The following is a 20,473-nucleotide window of genomic DNA, read 5'->3' on the forward strand; positions in this document are numbered from 1 at the left end:
TGGTGGTGGTTGTGATGGTGGTGGTGGTAGTTGTGATGGTGGTGGTAGTTGTGATGGCGGTGGTGGTAGTTGTGATGGCGGTGGTAGTTGTGATGGCGGTGGTGGTAGTTGTGATGGCGGTGGTGGTTGTGATGGTGGTGGTGGTAGTTGTGATGGTGGTGGTAGTTGTGATGGCGGTGGTGGTAGTTGTGATGGCGGTGGTAGTTGTGATGGCGGTGGTGGTAGTTGTGATGGCGGTGGTGGTTGTGATGGTGGTGGTGGTAGTTGTGATGGTGGTGGTAGTTGTGATGGCGGTGGTGGTAGTTGTGATGGCAGTGGTAGTTGTGATGGTGGTGGTGGTAGTTGTGATGGCGGTGGTGGTTGTGATGGTGGTGGTGGTAGTTGTGATGGTGGTGGTGGTAGTTGTGATGGTGGTGGTGGTGGTAGTTGTGATGGTATAGGTGGTTGTCATGGTGGTGGTGGTGGTGGTTGTGATTGTGGTGGTGGTAGTTGTGATGGTATAGGTGGTTGTCATGGTGGTGGTGGTGGTTGTGATGGTGGTTGTGGTAGTTGTGATGGTGGTGGTGGTAGTTGTGATGGTGGTGGTTGTTGTTGTGATGGCGGTGGTGGTTGTGATGGTGGTGGTGGTAGTTGTGATGGTGGTGGTGGTAGTTGTGATGGTGGTGGTGGTGGTTGTGATGGTGGTGGTGGTAGATGGTGGTGGTGGTAGTTGTGATGGTGGTGGTGGTAGTTGTGATGGTGGTGGTGGTGGTTGTGATGGTGGTGGTGGTAGTTGTGATGGTGGTGGTAGTTGTGATGGTGGGGGTGGTGGTTGTGATGGTGGTGGTGGTGGTTGTGATGGTGGTGGTGGTAGTTGTGATGGTGGTTGTGGTAGTTGTGATGGTGGTGGTGGCAGTTGTGATGGCGGTGGTGGTTGTGATGGTGGTGGTGGTGGTTGTGATGGTGGTGGTGGTAGTTGTGATGGTGGTGGTGGTGGTTGTGATGGTGGTGGTGGTAGTTGTGATGGTGGTGGTAGTTGTGATGGTGGTGGTGGTAGTTGTGATGGCGGTGGTGGTTGTGATGGTGGTGGTGGTGGTGGTTGTGATGGTGGTGGTGGTAGTTGTGATGGCGGTGGTGGTTGTGATGGTGGTGGTGGTGGTGGTTGTGATGGTGGTGGTGGTAGTTGTGATGGCGGTGGTGGTTGTGATGGTGGTGGTGGTAGTTGTGATGGTGGTGGTGGTAGTTGTGATGGCGGTGGTGGTTGTGATGGTGGTGGTGGTGGTGGTTGTGATGGTGGTGGTGGTAGTTGTGATGGCGGTGGTGGTTGTGATGGTGGTGGTGGTGGTTGTGATGGTGGTGGTGGTAGTTGTGATGGCGGTGGTGGTTGTGATGGTGGTGGTGGTAGTTGTGATGGTGGTTGTGGTAGTTGTGATGGTGGTGGTGGTGGTTGTGATGGCGGTGGTAGTTGTGATGGTGGTGGTGGTGGTTGTGATGGTACAGGTGGTTGTGATGATGGCGGTGGTGGTAGTTGTGATGGTGGTGGTGGTAGTTGTGATGGCGGTGGTGGTCGTGATGGTGGTGGTGGTAGTTGTGATGGTGGTGGTGGTAGTTGTGATGGCGGTGGTGGTTGTGATGGTGGTGGTGGTAGTTGTGATGGTGGTGGTAGGTGGTTGTGATGGTGGTGGTGGTAGTTGTGATGGCGGTGGTGGTAGTTGTGATGGTATAGGTGATTGTCATGGTGGTGGTGGTGGTTGTGATGGTGGTGGTGGTAGTTGTGATGGCGGTGGTGGTAGTTGTGATGGTGGTGGTGGTAGTTGTGATGGCGGTGGTGGTTGTGATGGTGGTGGTGGTAGTTGTGATGGTGGTGGTGGTAGTTGTGATAGTGGTGGTGGTAGTTGTGATGGCGGTGGTGGTTGTCATGGTGGTGGTGGTAGTTGTAATGGCGGTGGTGGTGGTTGTCATGGTGGTTGTGGTAGTTGTGATGGTGGTGGTGGTAGTTGTGATGGTGGTGGTGGTGGTGGTAGTTTTCTTCTTCATAGTTGTTGTTGTTGTGATGGTGGTGTTGGTCGTGATGGTGGTTTTGGAAGTATTCTTTTTCTTGACAGTTATTGTTGTTGCTGAGGTGGTGGTGGTGGTGGTGGTGGTTCCTGTTATTTTAGATAATTTTTTTCCCAGTTGGTTCTAATTCTTGTTCGACTTCTTGTTCCTGTTTCTGGAACTGCTGCTGCTGCTGCTGTTGTTGTTGTTGTTGTTGTTGTTGTTATTGTTTTTGTTATTGTTGTCATCGTCGTTGCCGTTGTTGTTGTTGTTGCTGCTGTTGTCGTCGTCGTTGTTATTGCTATTGCTGTAGCTGTTGTGGTGAGTGTTCATCTGTGTGTGTGTGTGTGTGTGTGTGTGTGTGTGTGTGTGTGTGTGTGTGTGTGTGTGTGTGTGTGTGCCGTGGAAGCTGCGATACATAACCTGGAAATGAGTGTGTGGAGGAGGGTGGTAGAGGAGGTGCAGGGTAATGTGTGTGTGTGTGTGTGTTGGGGCTCATGTACGTTTATGTGTATTTGACTGTGCTTTCATGTCTGTGAAACTGCATGTTTGGTGCATATCTGTTATGCATATGTGGGTGTATGTGTGAATGTGTGTCTCCATGTTTTACATTTATTTGCTTATTTATCATCATTGTTGTCTTTAAAAAAAAAGTATTTATTTATTTATTCATTTATTTATTTATTATTATTATTATTATTATTATTATTATTATTACTACTACTACTACTACTACTACTACTTTTTATATTATATTTATTTATTTGTCTATGTACGCTTATAGTTGACTTCATCATGTTTTTGCGCCATATACATATTATTAGTAGTGGTACTAGTTCTTAAAAAAAAAATGTATTTATCTATTATTTATTCACCTTCTTTTTTACTCAAGGCCTGACTAAGCGCGTTGGGTTACGCTGCTGGTCAGGCATCTGCTTGGCAGATGTGGTGTAGCGTATATGGATTTGTCCGAACGCAGTGACGCCTCCTTGAACTACTGGAACTGAAACAAGAAACTGTCTTTATTCTTTGGCCTTTGTACCACCCCTCTCTTGACCCCCGTCAGGGCGTGGAGGCAGAGAGCGTGGCGGTGGGACGGGTGGAGGAGGACGCCGGGGAACGCCTGATGCTCTTCGTGGGCATGGACAACCCGGGCAGCATCGCGGTGTACAGCCTGGGGCCTGACGACACGCCGGAGCTGAGGCCTAGGTTCGAGTCTCTGTACACGGGCGGCGTGCCTGCCGGGGGCAACAGCAGCAGCTGGAACCAGATGTACGAGGACAGGAGGCTGCACGCCCTGGGTATCGAGTCCATCAGGTGGGTTGACAGCGTTACTGGGGGTGGTTCTTGTTTGGCTTGTATGTGTGTGTGTGTGTGGGGGGGGGGTGTTGGGGGGTGGGGGTGGGGGAGGAGGGGGTGGTTGGGTGGTGGGGGTGGGGTGGTGGTGGTGGTGGTGGTGGTGGTGGTGGTGTGTGTGTGTGTGTGTGTGTGTGTGTGTGTGTGTGTGTGTGTGTGTGTGTGCGCGATGTGTTTGTGCTCCTCTCTCTCTCTCTCTCCCTGTGTGTGTGTGTGTGTGTGTGTGTGTGTGTGTGTGTGTGTGTGTGTGTGTGTGTGTGTTTATATGTCTGTGCTTATGCGTGTGTGTGTGTTGTATTGTGTGTGTAAGAGAGAAAGAGAAGAGAAGAGAAGAGAAGAGAGAGAGATTCTGACAGACAGACAGACATACAGACAAAAAACAAACAAACAGGAAAACAGTTAGACAGCCATGCAAAACAGACAGACATACAGACCATTTAACACTGAAACAACAAGTCAATCCAAGACTGAAGGTTCTGGGAAGTGGGGCTGTAGCGGGGCCCGGAGGGGTGGGGGTGGGGGTGGGGTGGGGGGCCGGTGGGGTGGGGGACCGGGGGGGAGAGGGGGGGGGGCGAGGGGGGAACAACAACAAAAGAACCCCAAAGAAGACCGGGTCAGTTCCGTGTGTCAGTTACCTGGCGGAGGACAGCGGGCTGGCGGGCTGCCCCATGCTGCTGGTGGCTGGAGGCACGTCTGGCACCGTGACCCTCCTGCAGGTGCTCACGTCAGGTGGGAGAAATCATTCATCCGTTCTTCACCTTTCTTCAGGAGTAGCTGTTTTTTTTTTTTTTTTTTTTTTTTGTCGTATTTTTTTCCCTGTCTGTCCACTGGTACAAGGTGATTTAGACACGTACGCGTTCGTTCTTTTTTTTTTTTTTTTTTTTTCAGCACGTATATCTATCGATCCACCCATCCATATGTGCATGTATACGCACTTACATACATACATACATGCACACATACATACATGCACACATAAAGACATAATACAGACATACATGCATACATACATGCAAACATACGTACATGCATATAGACCTACCTACCTACTTACCTACCTAACATAGCGACTTACCTACATGCATACATTCATATATATATATATATATATACACACAAACACATACACACGCAGACACACACAAACACACACAGAGTCACACACATGCAGTCACACACATAGAGAAAACACACACACAGACACAAAGGCACACCCACAGACAGCCACATAGACACACAGACACACACACACACACACACACACAGACACACACACACACAGACACACACACACACACACACACACACACACACACACACAGACACACGCACACACACACACAGACACACACACACAAACACACACACACACGCGCGCGCGCGCACGTTGAACACGCATACTCTTGAATTTTAAACCTTTCACACTCACACTGACACCCATACACAGACAGACAGACAGACAGACAGACAGACAGACAGACACAAATTCTCAATCTTAAATCACACCCACAGCGACCTAACCTCCCATACCCTCCCCCCCCCCCCCGCCCTACCTCTCTCCATCTTAAATTATCATTTCCTTCTATCTAATGTTTATCATCTCTAATTCTGCGGCGGTTCCTTCCTTCAGAGACAAGCAAGAGGGAATCGGTAGATGTGCTGAGCAATGATATTTGATTTATAGTTTGCACTTGAGAGATATATCGTGTTTATTTTTGAACACAGGAAATAAGGTGTGCCGTCTTTTCGTTTGAATAAAGGAATCTTATGTCAGGGAAAGTGAGCATGATTTCATGATGTTATAACGTTTATCATTATGACATTTTGTAGGCCTGTAAAATCAAATCGTTTCATATTATTTGAATTGTGTGTGTGTGTGTGTGTGTGTGTGTGTGTGTGTGTGTGTGTGTGTGTGTGTGTGTGTGTGTGTGTGTTTTACAGATGCAACGACTACAGGTACGGTCCCGTGTACTCTCTCTCTCTCTCCTCTCTCTCTCTCTCCTCTCTCCGGAGATCTTTCCCCCTCTCTCTCCTCTCTCTCTCTCCACTCTCTCTCCCCTCTCTCTCACTCCCTCCGGCTATTTCTCTCTCCCTCTTTCTCTCCCCTCTCTCTCCTCTCTCTCTCTCTCCCCCCTCTCTCTCCTCTCTCTCTCTCCCCTCTCTCCCCTCTCTCTTCTCTCTCTGTTCGTTCTTTTGTTTAGCGTCTTTTCACTATCAGTGATATTAGACGTTCTCTCTCTCTCACTCTCTGTATGTGTCATTTTTCCGCAATCCCCATTCTCTTTCTGATTGTCTGTAAGTCTTTCTGTATGTATATTTCTCTGGCTGACTGTATGTCTGTCTGTTTTTCCCTCGCTCTCTAAGTATCTTTATGGTGTGTGTGTGTGTGTGTGTGTGTGTGTGTGTGTGTGTGTAAAAATATATACATACATACATATATATATATATGTGTGTGTGTGTGTGTGTGTGTGTGTGTGTGAGTGTGTGTGTGCGTATGCCTGTGCGTGTACACAAATACAAAAAAAAAAAAAAGAAAAAAGAAAAAAGAACGATGTTTCATAATGATTAATTAATATGAACACGCAGTACCCCTGTACAGTTCATTGACTGTACAATGTTTTGAATCTTTTATTTTCTTCTTCTTCTTCTTCTTCTTCTCCCCTGCCCCCACACCGCCCCCAACCCCCCACCCCCCACCCCCTCCACCAACCCCGTCCCCCTCCAGTTCCAGTGCTGAGCATTCTGCTGTCATGTCTTCTCTCGTTGGGCCTGCTGCTCCCCCCTGTCTGAAGTCTGCCCACCCCGCTGTGAGCAACGCTGAGAAAGGACCCTTCGTGTGGTGCAGCCAATTGACGAACCTGTGTGTTGTTATTTTTATTTTATTTTATTTTTAAAAAAAATTAATTTTATTATTACTTTTTTTTCTTCTCAAGGCCTGACTCAGCGCGTTGGGTTACGTTGCTGGTCAGGCAATCTGCTTGACAGATGTGGTGTAGCGTATATGGATTTGACCGAACGCAGTGACGCCTCCTTGAGCTACTGATACTGATACTGATGTCGTGGTATTGTTGTTTTATGATTGGGTGATATTATGTGTGTGTGTGTGTGTGTGTGTGTGTGTGTGTGTGTGTGTGTGTGTGTGTGTGTGTGTGTGATGTCTCTCTCTCTCTCTCTCTCTCTCTCTCTGTGATGTGTGTGTGTGTGTGTGTGTGTGTGTGTGTGTGTGTGTGTGTGTGTTCTGAAGGTTTTTGTTTTATTCTTTGAACCGTCAGATGAAAGTACAAAATAAATCAATAGACACACACCCACCCACCCACCCACACACACACACACACACACACACACAGCACGCGTGAACATAGTCTCATACATATACACAAACTCTCTCTCGCTCACACACACACACACACACACACACACACACACACACACACACACACACACACACACACACACACACACACACACACACGGAGGCGAACATGGTGAATAGTTTTTCATTGCCTGTTAATTGTTGTTATTGTGATTCAATCTCTATTAATAAAAAAAAAAAAACACACCACAAACCCAGCAACAACCACACAATAGTACATTCTGCAGCCTTTGTATTCATTGCCATCTATTTGGATATGATACCAACTAAATCCTTTATTTCTGTGACTGCGCTTGGTCTTAGCGAAACTAGTCATTATTCACTGAATGTATCCCATATTTTTTTTCCGAAAAAAGCTTTCAATGTCCGGTCTTTTTTTTCTTTTCTTTTTCTTTCAGTCTCTTTCTTTCTACTTCTTTTTTCTAACACCCCCCATAAGTTGAGAATCCTTGCATGTGATGTATATCTATCATGAAGTATAATCATACCTGTACACTTATCACATGTAAGTCTTGAAGGCCTTGCCTGTATTGTTTCTGTTCCGTCTTGTCAGCGCTAGAGGCTGTATAGTTATATGTTACCTGCACCAGGAACCAGTTGCATTGCTCGGATGGAAGAGCATAGTATGGTCGTAACCCGCTACTAACTATGTGTAGTATGGAACTGACCAATGGCGTAGTTCGGTCAACGTAGGCATTTAGTTACGTGTAACTGTCAAAAAGTTAGAACCAGGCAATGCAACTGGCACCTGTGCACGAATAATTAATGTCATCATGTGTTTTTTTTTTTCGTGTGTGTTTGTTTTAGACATGTGTGCATGTGTTCCGTTTGTACTAAATCGGTTACGTATTAAACTACACACACACACACACACACACACACACACAACACACACAAAAGTGTGTCAGCATCTCTTTGACAACAGTTGAAGGATTATGAATGTGTTTGATGTAAATGTTACCACTTCTGTGTATAAGGAAATTCACGACAATACCAGTGGGAAAAGATTACAGTCTGTAGATAGCAGATAGCTGGTGTTCAATTCAGAAACGTGATTTATTTGATTTGCTTCGGAAATATAAAGCCAACAAGAAACATGGAGCCATACAATGTACATTTACAATCCAACAATTAGGTTTACGTTTTTCACGAATGCACAGGCGCTATCGATATGCACAACAAAACACATTGTATATATCTTTCTTTCTTTTTTTTCATTTAATTTAATTTTTTTTTTATGTTTAAAACACGATTGCAAGATTGCTCTTCAAATCTTTAATAACAACCATACTATTTTACTTGTTCCCCATTTATTTCTTGTTACACATTCAGAACTTATACCTAACTTACCACAGACCGTCAACACGCACCTAGAATTCACGGAAAACGTATCAGGAAAGACGGCCGCCATAGCCGAATGGTTAAAGCGTTGGACTTTCGATCTGAGGGTCCCGGGTTCGAATCACGGTGACGGCGCCTGGTGGGTAAAGGGTGGAGAGATTTTTACGATCTCCCAGGTCAACATATGTGCAGACCTGCTAGTGCCTGAACCCCCTTCGTGTGTATATGCAAGCAGAAGATCAAATACGCACGTTAAACATCCTGTAATCCATGTCAGCGTTCGGTGGGTTATGGAAACAAGAACATACCCAGCATGCACACCCCCGAAAACGGAGTATGGCTGCCTACATGGCGGGGTAAAAACGGTTATACACGTAAAAGCCCACTCGTGTGCATACGAGTGAACGCAGAAGAAGAAGAAGTATCAGGAAAGAACTGAAAACATTAAAATGACACATGATTTAGAATAAAATGGAATACTATATAACTGAACCGAACAGAATATAGTAAGATAGAAAAACGTATTTGAAAATGAAAATAAAACAAAAATAAAGTGAAAAGAAAAGAAACGAAAGTTAATTGGACGAAGTGACGTAAAGTGAAAAATCATGATAAATGTTATCAAATCAAACGCCACAGAATGTGTCTTCGATACACACTCTAACCAAGATTTATTCGCCCAAGGCCTGTTCAAGCAATGTCAGAAATATTCAATACAAACTATATGAAGGCACTGTCATAGTGTCAGAAACTCAATATAAACAATGTGAAGACACTGTCATAAGCAGTGTCAGAAATTCAATAATTATAAAGAATGTAAATCACTGTCATAAGCTGTGTCAGAAATTCGATATAAACAATATGAAGGCACTGTCATAAGCTGTGTCAGAAACTCGATATAAATAATGTGCAACATGAAGGCATTGTAATAAGCTCTGTCAGAAATTCAATATAAACAATATGAAGACGCTGTCATAAGCTGTGTCAGCAATTCAGTATAAACAATATGAAGTCACTGTCATTAGCTGTGTCAGAAATTCAAAATAAACCTGAAGACACTGTAATGAGCTCTGTCAGAAATTCAATAAAAACAATGTGAAGACACTGTCACTGTGTCATAAATTCAATAAAAACAATGTGAAGACACTGTCACTGTGTCATAAATTCAATAAAAACAATGTGAAGACACTGTCACTGTGTCATAAATTCAATATAAACAATGTGAAGACACTGTCACTGTGTCATAAATTCAATATAAACAATGTGAAGACACTGTCACTGTGTCATAAATTCAGTAAAAAACAATGTGAAGACACTGTCACTGTGTCATAAATTCAATATAAACAATGTGAAGACTCTGTCATAAACATGAAGGCACTGTCATAAACTGTGTCATAAATTCCATATAGACAACATGGTCACAGTGTCAGAAATTCAATATAAACAACATGAAGGCACTGTTATAAGTTGTGTCAGAACTTGAATATAAACAATATGGAAGCACTGTCGTAAGCGGTGTCAGGAATTCAGCACAAAGAACACAAAGGCACAGTCACAGTGTCAGTAATTGGATATAAACAATGTGAAGGCAACGCCAAAACTTTCGATTCCATCGCTGCACGAGAAAACCACCGCCTGTATTTTAGCATCAAGTTGGTGAAATGGAAATCATTCAAAGAAAAAGAAAAGAGATATTCGGGCCTGGTCTGGAGGAAGAAGGAAAATGGACACACACACACACACACCACACCTGTCCGCCTAAACGCACGCACGCACCTACACACACACACACACACACACACACACACACACACACGCGCACACGCACTCTCCCCACATACGCACAAGCGTACACAAAAGAGAAAGAATAGCATCTGAGTCCACTCGATTATAAATTGTTTTTTGGTCACATTTCCGATGATTTTGCTTTGGAACTGACCTCGATGATGGTAATCGTAATCACCCAGTTCAGATATCTTTCAGTTACTTACACCTAACGTTTGCACTGCAAAGCATAACAATGCTTTACAGAACAAAACATCTATAATGATACACCCGAAGAGAACAGATGCTCTCTCTCCCCTCCCTCCACCCCCCCCCCCTCCCTTCTCTCTGTGACGTACACACATTACCAAACGCACGCAATGGCATGAAATAACATGTGCAATACTCGTGATTGTGTGAGTTTTCATATCAATTAAAAGAAAACAAACACGAATGACTTTGATGTAAACACAAGTTTCTAACATATGAATGAATCCTTTGTGTGTAGTGCTTCCTCTGACAAAATATATTCTTAACGACTTTCATTTTACGAAACAAAGGTTAAACGCAGACCACGTCATCAGAACAGCAAGGATAGAACAACATATAATTAAAAAAAAAAGAATGTTAAGATGTTGATGACAGTGGTGTCGCGAAAGAGATCCATTTTCGTCAGAAAGCACAATGCTGTTGCTGGCAACACATGGCAGCCGTCAGTCGGCTCTACCCATGTAGGCAGCCTGTTGCGCAAATGACACCGTGTTTGTAAAGCGCTTAGAGCTTGGTCTCCGACCGTGGATAGACGTAATGTAAGTATCCATATCATGTCAAACAAACCCATTGCCCCGACGTTGACTGAACAGGTTTCTGTGATACAGAAAAACAGGCTGCTGTTGCTGCGGCATCGATCCTCAAAGACACTGACAGGAGAAGGACACCCGACTGTACCATCCCTGTCTGGCTTTACCAAGTCTTGTCTCGATCAACTCTGACGAACGATTCTGGGTGTGGAAAAACAACACAACAACAGTTTCAGTTTCACTTTCTCAAGGAGGCGTCACTGCGTTCGGACAAATCCATACACGCTACACCACATCTGTTGAGCAGATGCCTGACCAGCAGCATAACCCAACGCGCTTAGTCAGGCCTTGAGTGCATGCTTACATATTTGTGTACCTATGAAAGGGGATTTCATTTTACGTAATTTCGCCAGAGGACAACACTCTCGTTGCCATGGGTTCTTTTTCAGTGCGCCAAGTGCGTGCTGCACACGGGACCTCGGTTTATCGTCTCATCCGAAAGACTAGACGCTCAGTTTGATTTTCCAGTCAAACTTAGGAGAAAGGGCGAGAGCGGGAATCGAACCCACACCCTCACGGACTCTCTGTATTGGCAGCTGAGCGTCTTAACCATTCTGCCACCTTCCTCCTCAACAACAACAACAACAACAATGGAGTCTACCGACGGATGAGTAGGCAGGCAGGCTTCTCTGTCGGTGTGTGTCCACATATGGGACAAGAGGCCGATTCTGGATGCGCAGCACTTCCCACAGGTGTTGCAAGGGAAAACGTCTCCAGAAGTAGTTGAGCCCTGCTTCCTTCGCTCACGCTTCTCCTTAATGACCAGCGTTCTCTTGTTTTCAAACGTCTTTATGCCACTAGAGCACAGCACCCTCCAGCGAGAGCGGTCAAGGGCATCAGTTTCCCAGGAAGCAACAACAACAATACATCAGAAAATGACGTGGTGGTTTTCATGTGGGTTTGGACCCATCGGTAAACTGCACACACGTAGAGCACCTTTTAGCTCGTACAATGGCATACATCTGAGGAAAGTCAGACAAATGACATACTGTCTTAATGAAGTAGGCTTGGATCAAGCATTAGACAGAAAACATCACACGCCCAGCACCTTTCGTTCTTACCAAGGGCACGGCACACATCGTCCAACCATTGGCGTGTTGGTGGGTACCGTGCCGTCTGTTGGAGCCAGTCTTGTAGTGCTGGGTTGCGTGGCGAGTGCTTCCCTTTTGGGTCCTGTCCAGTTCTGGTTTATATTTTGACAAACCATTCAGTCGTCAGTCCACAGAGCCCGTTCCTTTCACCAAACAGTACGCTGCGTGATGGGGCGTGCCTTGTTAGATTAACTTTCAGTCTGGTTCTAACGGGGTGTGCCTTGTTAGATTAACTATCAGTCTGGTTCTAACGGGGTGTGCCTTGTTAGATTAACTTTCAGTCTGGTTCTAACGGGGTGTGCCTTGTTAGATTAACTATCAGTCTGGTTCTAACGGGGTGTGCCTTGTTAGATTAACTATCAGTCTGGTTCTAACGGGGTGTGCCTTGTTAGATTAACTTTCAGTCTGGTTCTAACGGGGTGTGCCTTGTTAGATTAACTTTCAGTCTGGTTCTAACGGGGTGTGCCTTGTTAGATTAACTTTCAGTCTGGTTCTAACGGGGTGTGCCTTGTTAGATTAACTTTCAGTCTGGTTCTAACGGGGTGTGCCTTGTTAGATTAGCTTTCAGTCTGGTTCTAACGGGGTGTGCCTTGTTAGATTAACTTTCAGCCTGGTTCTAACGGGGTGTGCCTTGTTAGATTAACTTTCAGTCTGGTTCTCACACCTTTAGTACACGACACCATGCACCGTCACAACGATGAAGACGGACTTGCCACAGGCTGGAGTTCGAGTCTGAGTTTCTCAAGGAGGCGTGGCTGCGTTCGGACAAATCCATATACGTCCTACGCCACATCTTAGGCAGATGTCTGACCAGCAGCGCAAGTCAACGTGCTTAGTCAGGCCTTGGGTGCTTGCATAATTATAATTATTAATTTGTGTACCCATTAGGGTGAATTTCTAATTCATAAATTTCACCAACAAATGATGCCGTGGGTTCTTTTTCAGTGCGCGAAGTGCGTGCTGCACGTGGGACATCGGTTTATCGTCTCATCCGAATGACTAGAACGGCGAGAGAGAGAGAGAGAGAGAGAGAGAGAGAGAGAGAGAGAGAGAGAGAGAGAGAGAGAGAGAGAGAGAGAGAGAGAGAGAGAGAGAGAGAGAGTGGAACCCAGACACCTCGCGGACACTGGTATTGGCAGATGAGCATCTCAACCAGCCTTCTTTTCCTTGCAACCTTCTTTTCCTTACAGTTAGTTACTCAGTGGTTTTATGAGCGATTGCTGTGGGTTTTCATTGTCAAGAAAAAAAAGAAGTGAATATCATGCAAGAAATGACATCACATTTACTGCACACCCCACTGTCCCGCCACCTTCCCTCCCTCCCCCCATTCCCCTCCCCCCTCCCCCCCACGCCCCCCCCCCAGCACTACAGCCTACAGCCGCGTGGTCTCCTCCACCGTGTTGATCACCACAGGCGTGGCCCCGCCCTTCCGGCTCCCTCTGTGCGGCGAGGTTCGAATCCCGGTGGTGGTGGTGGTGGTGGTGGTGGGCGGCTGCGGGGCCGCCATGCCCCCGTCCGGAGAGGAGCTGAGCATGAGCTCCTTGAGGCTGGAGTCCTCGCTGCAGGGTGCGGGCGTGCTGTAGAAGAGGTGTGGGGGCAGAGGGTGGGGGTGGGGGTGGTGGTCGTGGTCGTGGTCGTGGGCGGCGGGCAGGTGCTCGTGGTGGTGGTGGTGGTGCGCCGTGATGGGGCGTCGGTCCCGGGGCTGGGAGGGCACCTGCTGGTTCTCCCGCTCCAGGTGGCGGCGGAGCGAGTTGACCCCTAGGACCACGCCTCGCTCCAGGGTGCCGCCCCCGGCGCTGTTGGTGTTGTTCTTGGTGGCGGAGGAGCTCCCCCCTCCTCCCCCACCGGTGAATGTGGCCAGGTGGTCCGCACCCCCGCTCCAAGCCACGCCCCCACCACCACCCACCACGCTGTCCAGGGAATCCCGCTGACCCGCCGGGGTCTGGATCTGGATGATGGTGGTGAGCCGCTCGGAGTTCTTCTCCTCTACCCGGGTGGACGACTGGAAGCTCTTCACCTTGGAGGAGCAGCGCTGCTGAGAGCTCTCCACCACGTAAGGCGGGCCGCCCTGAGCGGGCTCCGAGCTGACGGACGTCCTGAACTCCCTCTGCTGCTGGTCGTGGGAAGGGGGGATGTCGTAGGGCTGAGGACGAGGCTTCCCCGAGGAGGAGGTGGAGGTGGTGCTGCTTCTCTGCTGGGGCACGGGGGGCGGGGAGGGGAGGGAGTCGCGGCGGTTGTCGAAGACCGGGAAGGGGGGGACACCCCCCAAGCTGGGGGGCCGGGAGGAGGGGGAGGAGGAGGGGAGGACATGTCCGTCGTCCTGATGCAGCACGGTGAGGGAGGCGCCGTCCCCGCCCTGCCGACTGTGGCGGTTCGTGGGGTTGCTGTTGCTGTTGTTGTTGTTGTTGTTGTTGTGCCCACGGGCAGTGGGCGTCCTGGGCAGGGGTCTGGGGGTCTGCGTGGTCTGGTCCTGCTGCTGCTGCTGCTGCTCTCCGCTCTCAGCCCTCTCCCCCCTGTGGGGGGCCTCCCCCTGCCCCTGCCCCTGCCCCACTCCACCACCACGCGCCTTCCGCGCCTCGCGACGCACGTGCCGTCTCATGGCCGCCATCTTGCAGAAGGTGGCCGCCATGAAGATGAAGAGGAGCAGGGCGAGGATCGCCATGATGATGACGTAGTGCAGGTGGCCCGCCAGCCAGGAAGGGGAGGAGGAAGGGGAGGGGTCTTTGTTGACGTCACTTCCGGCGGCGGCGCCCGCTGTGATGTTATGTTCGGGTTCTGGGGGGAGGGGGGGGGGGGGGGGGGGGAGAGAAGAAAGAAAGTGGATTTTTACAATTCATCTTCATCCGTGGGTGTGGGTGTGTATCTGGTAGAGTATGATTTTGTTTTTGGGTCTGTAAACGGGAAGCAGTATTTACCATCGATATCATCAGTGTGTGTGGATTTCCTCAACGTATGAAAAACAACCAACAACAACAACAAAAAAAAAGTGACATGGACATGCATAAAATCGGAGTGATTTTAGAACGTAAACTTACTATCCGAATGCCTTACTTTGGTTTCGTTCTTTGGTAAATCGTTCAAAATTATAGAAAATGATAAAAAAGAACAACAACAAACCCACAGACACACAGACACAGACACAGACACACACACACTCACACACAAGAACGCACACACACACACACACATACACACAAATAAAACGTACATGCACATACACGCACGCACGCACGCACACACAAACACACAAACACACACACACACACACACAAACACACACAAACAAACATACACACACACACACACACACACACACACACACACACACACCTACCAATCATAACACCCCCACCACCACCCGCAGGCTGAAGCGGACGATGCAAACTGTGCCCCTCCGGCAGGCATTCCGGAAGCAGCGACTGGTCCCATCTGACGTCACCGGCCCTGCTGACGTCATCCACAGAGGGGCATGACATCACCACCTGGCTCTCCAACAGGACGGTGTAGTCGTGCAGCCCCGGGCTGATCGACTTTCGGCGCAGCGGCGGACATGTCTGGAAAGGAAAGGATGGACGTTATAGTTCTGTCGTGTCACGTCGTATTGTATATGATGATGATGATGATAATAATAATAAAAAAAAAAAAGTATTCATATAGCGCTGAATCTTGTACAGAGACAAATCAAAGCGCGTTCACACCAGTCATTCACATGCATGCATAACTCTAAAACTGGAGAAACTTAAGACAAGGAAGAGGCAGGGCAGGGAGGCTATCTTGGGAAGAAGCGGGTTTTAAGGCCAGACTTGAAAGATTGAGCTTAGTGCGGAGACCTGATGAAGCGAAAGAGGAAGTTCATTCCAAATGCAGAGTCCAGAGACAGAGAAAGAACGGTGTCCAACCGTGGACTGTTTGAATCTGGGTATGCGTAAACAGAGTGGATCCGAAGCCGATCGTAGAGAGCGAGATGCAGTGTAGAGGTAAAGGCAGCCACAGAGATAGGAGAGGGACAGATTTGTTAATACATTTATAACATAGAGTGCTGATGATATACTTCATTCTATGGGAGACAGGGAGCCAATGGAGATGTTGCAAAAGAGGAGTGACGTGCTCAGATCATTTCTGTCTAAGGACGAGTCGGGCGGTAGAGTTTTGTATATATGCGCTGAAGGGACTGAATGGATGATGCAGGCTAACCAGACAATTGAGTATTGTGTTGTTTTGTTTTGTTTTGTTTCACCTTTTGTCACATCAGACTTCTCTCTGTGTAATTCGGTCCACCATCCCTGGTGGGGGGTACGTCGCCACCCCCCTCCTTTTTCTGTCTGTAAGTGTCCGTGTTTTTCTTTCCCTATCAATGCGGGTCCTTCTGCAGTCTTTTCCCTCGGACAACCCCCTTTGACGCCGTGGGTTCTTTGTCGTGCGTAAGTGCATGCTGCACACAAGAGCTCGGGACATCTGAAAGGCCAGCAGCACCCAGACCACCTGTTCAAGGTCTATTGGAGGGGTGAGGCTGGGGCAAAAATCCCGGCCTGTGCATTGGATTCGAACCTCAGACCACTTGCATCCTAGTTGGGAGCATTACCACTAGGCCCCCGCTCCACTGGCCTGTATGACGTACATCAACGTTTCAGCTTTTCAGTTTCAGTTTGTCAAGGAGGTTTCTCCGCGTTTGGACCAATCCATATACGCTACACCACATCTGCTAGGCAGATGCCTGATCAGCAGCATAACCCAACGCGTTTAGTCAGGCCTTGAGTGCGTGCATGTATATTTGTATATCTATCAGAGTGGATTTATTTTACAGAATTTTCCCAGAGGACAACACTCTCGCTGCCATCGGTTCTTTTTCAGTGCGCCAAGCGCGTGCTGCACACGGAACCTCGGTTTATCGTCTTATCCGAACGACTAAACGCTCAGTTTGATTTTCCAGTCGAATGTGGGAGAAAGGGCGAGAGCGGGATTCGAACCCAGACCCTCACGGACTCTCTGTATTGGCAGACGAGCGTCTTAACCAGGGGACAGCTCCCAACAACAATCGTTCAATATTTTCATTTTGTGCTAATGACTTCCGCTACAGATGTACAAGGTCTGGGTCACTGCTTGATATCTATCTATCTATCTAGTCATTCATTTATTTATCTATTTATTTATTTATTTTCTATCTTATTTTATTTCCAAAAAAAATGATACGTCCGTTTTATCTACCAATGACTGCCATAACTACTCATGCGATATTAAACATTAGTTTTTGGTGTTGTGTAAAAGGCTGCAGAACATTTCCAGCCAAAGCGACATCAATCTTCTACATAACTTATTGCACGACAATACTGTCATTGCGATTATTTACTGCGATAAGTGAATGAAGGCTATCGCCACCACAGCCATCTCGCCCCTCCTGTCGCTGTCGTTATGTCAACTGCTGCCTCTCTACTCCTGTTGCTTGCAACAATGCTCACTATTTCGCCACTAACAGTATATAAAAAAGCACACACACACACACACACACACACACACACACACACACACACACAAAGCCACCATCACCTCCGCCATCACTCCACACCGTTATCACATCCTTTGTAAAAAAAAAAAAAAAATTAACCCCCCCACCCCAAAGAAAAAATAAAAAAAAATAAAAAAAAAACTAACAAAAAACAAAAAAATAGAAAAAAAGAAAGAAAAAAAAAGAAAAAGAAAAAGAAAAGAAAGAAAGAGAGAAAACAACAACAGCAGCAATAACGAAAAGGAAGGTATGGAACAGAAAATGGATAACGTTACGAACACGTGATAGTGTGCATCACTCATTAACATCTCAATAAAAAGTTCGCCCACCTGCTGACAGCGCATGACGTCAGAGCAGAGGGTGACGTCACACGAGAAAATGAGCGCCGTCTGGTGGGTCCAGTCTGCCGGAACTGGGAAGTAAGGGGTGGTAAACCCCTGCCTGCTTTTGGTGAAGCGGCTGCTTTTGGGCAGAAGTCCACCCTGCCCACAACTGCAAAGATAAAAGAAAATGAAATAAAATCGATACCTCTGGTGACTGTACATTCAATCTCACGTTGATATTGATAGAAGTATTATTTAAACTATAATTTATATTTATTTGTTTTATTTCTTTGCTTACTGTTTATGAATAAATATGTTATTTGATACAAATGATGACGGGCGCAATAGCCGAGTGGTTAAAGCGTTGGACTGTCAATCTGAGGGTCCCGGGTTCGAATCACGGTGACGGCGCCTGGTGGGTAAAGGGTGGAGATTTTTACGATCTCCCAGGTCAACATGTGTGCAGACCTGCTAGTGCCTGAACCCCCTTCGTGTGTATATGCAAGCAGAAGATCAAATACGCACGTTAAAGATCCTGTAATCCATGTCAGCGTTCGGTGGGTTATGGAAACAAGAACATACCCAGCATGCACACCCCCGAAAACGGAGTATGGCTGCCTACATGGCGGGGTAAAAACGGTCATAGACGTAAAAACCCACTCGTGTGCATACGAGTGAACGCAGAAGAAGATACAAATGATAATAATGGTTCATCAGCCGTCATGTTAAAACTGAAGTGCAACGATGTGAGCACAGTTTCAGCTTTTAAGCTTGTTGATGCTCTTTTGTCTTTGTTTGCATTGTAATCATGTGTACTGTTGAACAATGAAAGGTTATTTAAACCAAACAGAATGGAATAAAGATAAGATAAAATATAAAACAAAATTGAAACACAACAGTAAAGCCATGAAGCTTCTTTAAGATCTTGCTTTTTTTACATCAACTTATCATTTCCATTGAATTAAATTCAGTCCGTGAAGACAAATACCTCTGGTTTGAAACATTGAACACTTCTCATCAAAACTGAGGCTTGTTTTTACAACCCACAGTTTTTGATAGATATAGTTTCTCCTTTTGTACACACACACACACATACACACACACACACACATATATATATATATATATATGTATGGCAAAAAGGACTGCACGGTAAATCCTACACATAGCATCCTGCTCCGTAGAATATAACGCTCTCTTCTTAAACGTGAAGGGGTGCCCTTTGGAAAACGTTCAATGGTACAGTTATTTCGTTCCGCATTATCTGTTTCTCATTGCAATGTAAGGATTGCCATGGATGCAATCGGTGTGAGTGACCAAAACGATGCTGAAAAATGCGAATCCAATGCAAGAGAGAGAGAGAGAGAACTCAGAACTCAGAACTCGAAACGTTTTTATTCAAGTATTAAGATTTTAGGCATTGCCTATTCTTCCAATCTGTCCTTGCTAATCTACATCTATTACAAATAGCATACACATAAATGAAAGGAAAAGGTTTTCATGCAGAATTGTATACGTAATGAAGAAAACACCCCCCCGCCCCCGCCACCCCACACACACCCACATCCGTGCACACACATGAGAGGGAGAGAGAGAGAGAGAGAGAGAGAGAGAGAGAGAGAGAGAGAGAGAGAGAGAGAGAGTTACCCATGGTGGAGGAGGGTGGCGGAGAAAGGGGGGGTGGCCACGTTGTATCCTCCCGAGTTAGGGTCCAGGGGGTTGGTCACCTTGCATGACGTCACCACAGGTGTGCCCACGTAACCTGCTCACAGGGACAAAGGGGGTCACAGGTCAGCAGAGGTCACCCGTGCGATACGAGGATGTGTCGTACCATGTTGAAGTTTTCGCTTCATGATTAGTCAATCTATTCGTCCACTGGTTAACATTTTATTTGTTTATGAACTTAGTCGCAGTCTAGAATAATTCCTCTGTCATAAAGAAGAAGAAGAAGAAGAAGAAGAAGAAGAAGAAGAAGAAGAAGAAGGAGGAGGAGGAGGAGGAAGAAGAAGAAGGAGGAGGTGGTGAATGAAAAAAAGAAGACACACACACACACACACGCGCGCACACACACACACACACACAGACAGACACACAGACAGACAGACACACAGACAGACACACAGACAGACATACAGACACACAGACACACATAAACACACAGACACACGCACACACAGACACACACTACACTACACACACACACACACACACACACACACGCACACACACACACACACACACAAAGAAAGAAACACACACACACACACACACACATCACCCCCCCGCGACCCCCCCCACCCACACACACACACATCCACACACCCACCCACAACTCACTCTGATGGTCTGTGCGCAGCTCCAGGGCCAGCTGCTTCCCCGGGAACACCACCCCCGCCATCCCTCCCCCCACCTCCACCGCGTTCAGCTGCAGCACCGACGGCGGCGATGACGTCATGTCCGTGATGACGTCAGGCGGACCGAGCCGCCGCGGGGCCTTGGACAGGGCCAGAGCGGAGGGAGGCTGGTGGTGGTGGTGGTGGTGGTGGAGAGGGGAAACCTTGTTCTCTGGCACCGTCAATCGTTCGTCCAGGTCGTTCTGAAGGCGGCTGGCGTAGCCGTGCTCTGCTGGGGGGAACAGGTGGGTGAGGAAACCTCCGATTGGGGAGTCTCGGGTCTTGGAGACTTCGGGTATGTTGTTTCGGGTCTTGGGTGCTTCGGGGTTGTCTCGGGTCTTGGAGACTTCGGGGTTGTCTGGGTTGTTGGGTTTTGGGAGGACGTGAGGTCTTCCCTCGATGTCTCCGTTCTTGGGTCGTGAGCGCGTGTCAGGGTTTCTTTCGGTGTTGTTC

The 20,473-nt window shown here is 47.2% G+C and overlaps 2 protein-coding genes across 3 annotated transcripts in view; one reads left to right on the forward strand and one right to left on the reverse strand.

Moving 5' to 3' along the window:
* Positions 1 to 6,509, forward strand: part of LOC143300238 (uncharacterized) — a 31,035-nt gene extending 24,526 nt beyond the window's left edge. Inside the window, exons 10-13 of one of the 2 annotated variants that reach the window (XM_076613824.1) lie at positions 3,083 to 3,333; positions 4,004 to 4,101; positions 5,314 to 5,328; positions 6,098 to 6,509. In XM_076613824.1, the coding sequence (XP_076469939.1) occupies positions 3,083 to 3,333; positions 4,004 to 4,101; positions 5,314 to 5,328; positions 6,098 to 6,162 (429 nt within the window). In that variant the 3' untranslated portion in view covers positions 6,163 to 6,509. The remainder of the gene's footprint in view (positions 1 to 3,082; positions 3,334 to 4,003; positions 4,102 to 5,313; positions 5,329 to 6,097) is intronic. The other variant, XM_076613823.1, reaches the window with a different exon arrangement.
* A 6,564-nt stretch (positions 6,510 to 13,073) lies between these two features.
* Positions 13,074 to 20,473, reverse strand: part of LOC143300237 (uncharacterized) — a 53,779-nt gene continuing 46,379 nt past the window's right edge. Inside the window, exons 5-9 of the mRNA XM_076613821.1 lie at positions 19,965 to 20,473; positions 19,275 to 19,389; positions 17,634 to 17,796; positions 15,136 to 15,355; positions 13,074 to 14,576 (exon numbers count right to left, since the gene is read on the reverse strand). The exon at positions 19,965 to 20,473 is cut by the window's right edge and continues 188 nt beyond it. Of these exons, the coding sequence (XP_076469936.1) occupies positions 13,174 to 14,576; positions 15,136 to 15,355; positions 17,634 to 17,796; positions 19,275 to 19,389; positions 19,965 to 20,473 (2,410 nt within the window). The 3' untranslated portion in view covers positions 13,074 to 13,173. The remainder of the gene's footprint in view (positions 14,577 to 15,135; positions 15,356 to 17,633; positions 17,797 to 19,274; positions 19,390 to 19,964) is intronic.

This window comes from Babylonia areolata, chromosome 26, assembly GCF_041734735.1.
Source record: "Babylonia areolata isolate BAREFJ2019XMU chromosome 26, ASM4173473v1, whole genome shotgun sequence".
Classification (NCBI taxonomy): Eukaryota; Metazoa; Mollusca; class Gastropoda; order Neogastropoda; family Buccinidae; genus Babylonia; species Babylonia areolata.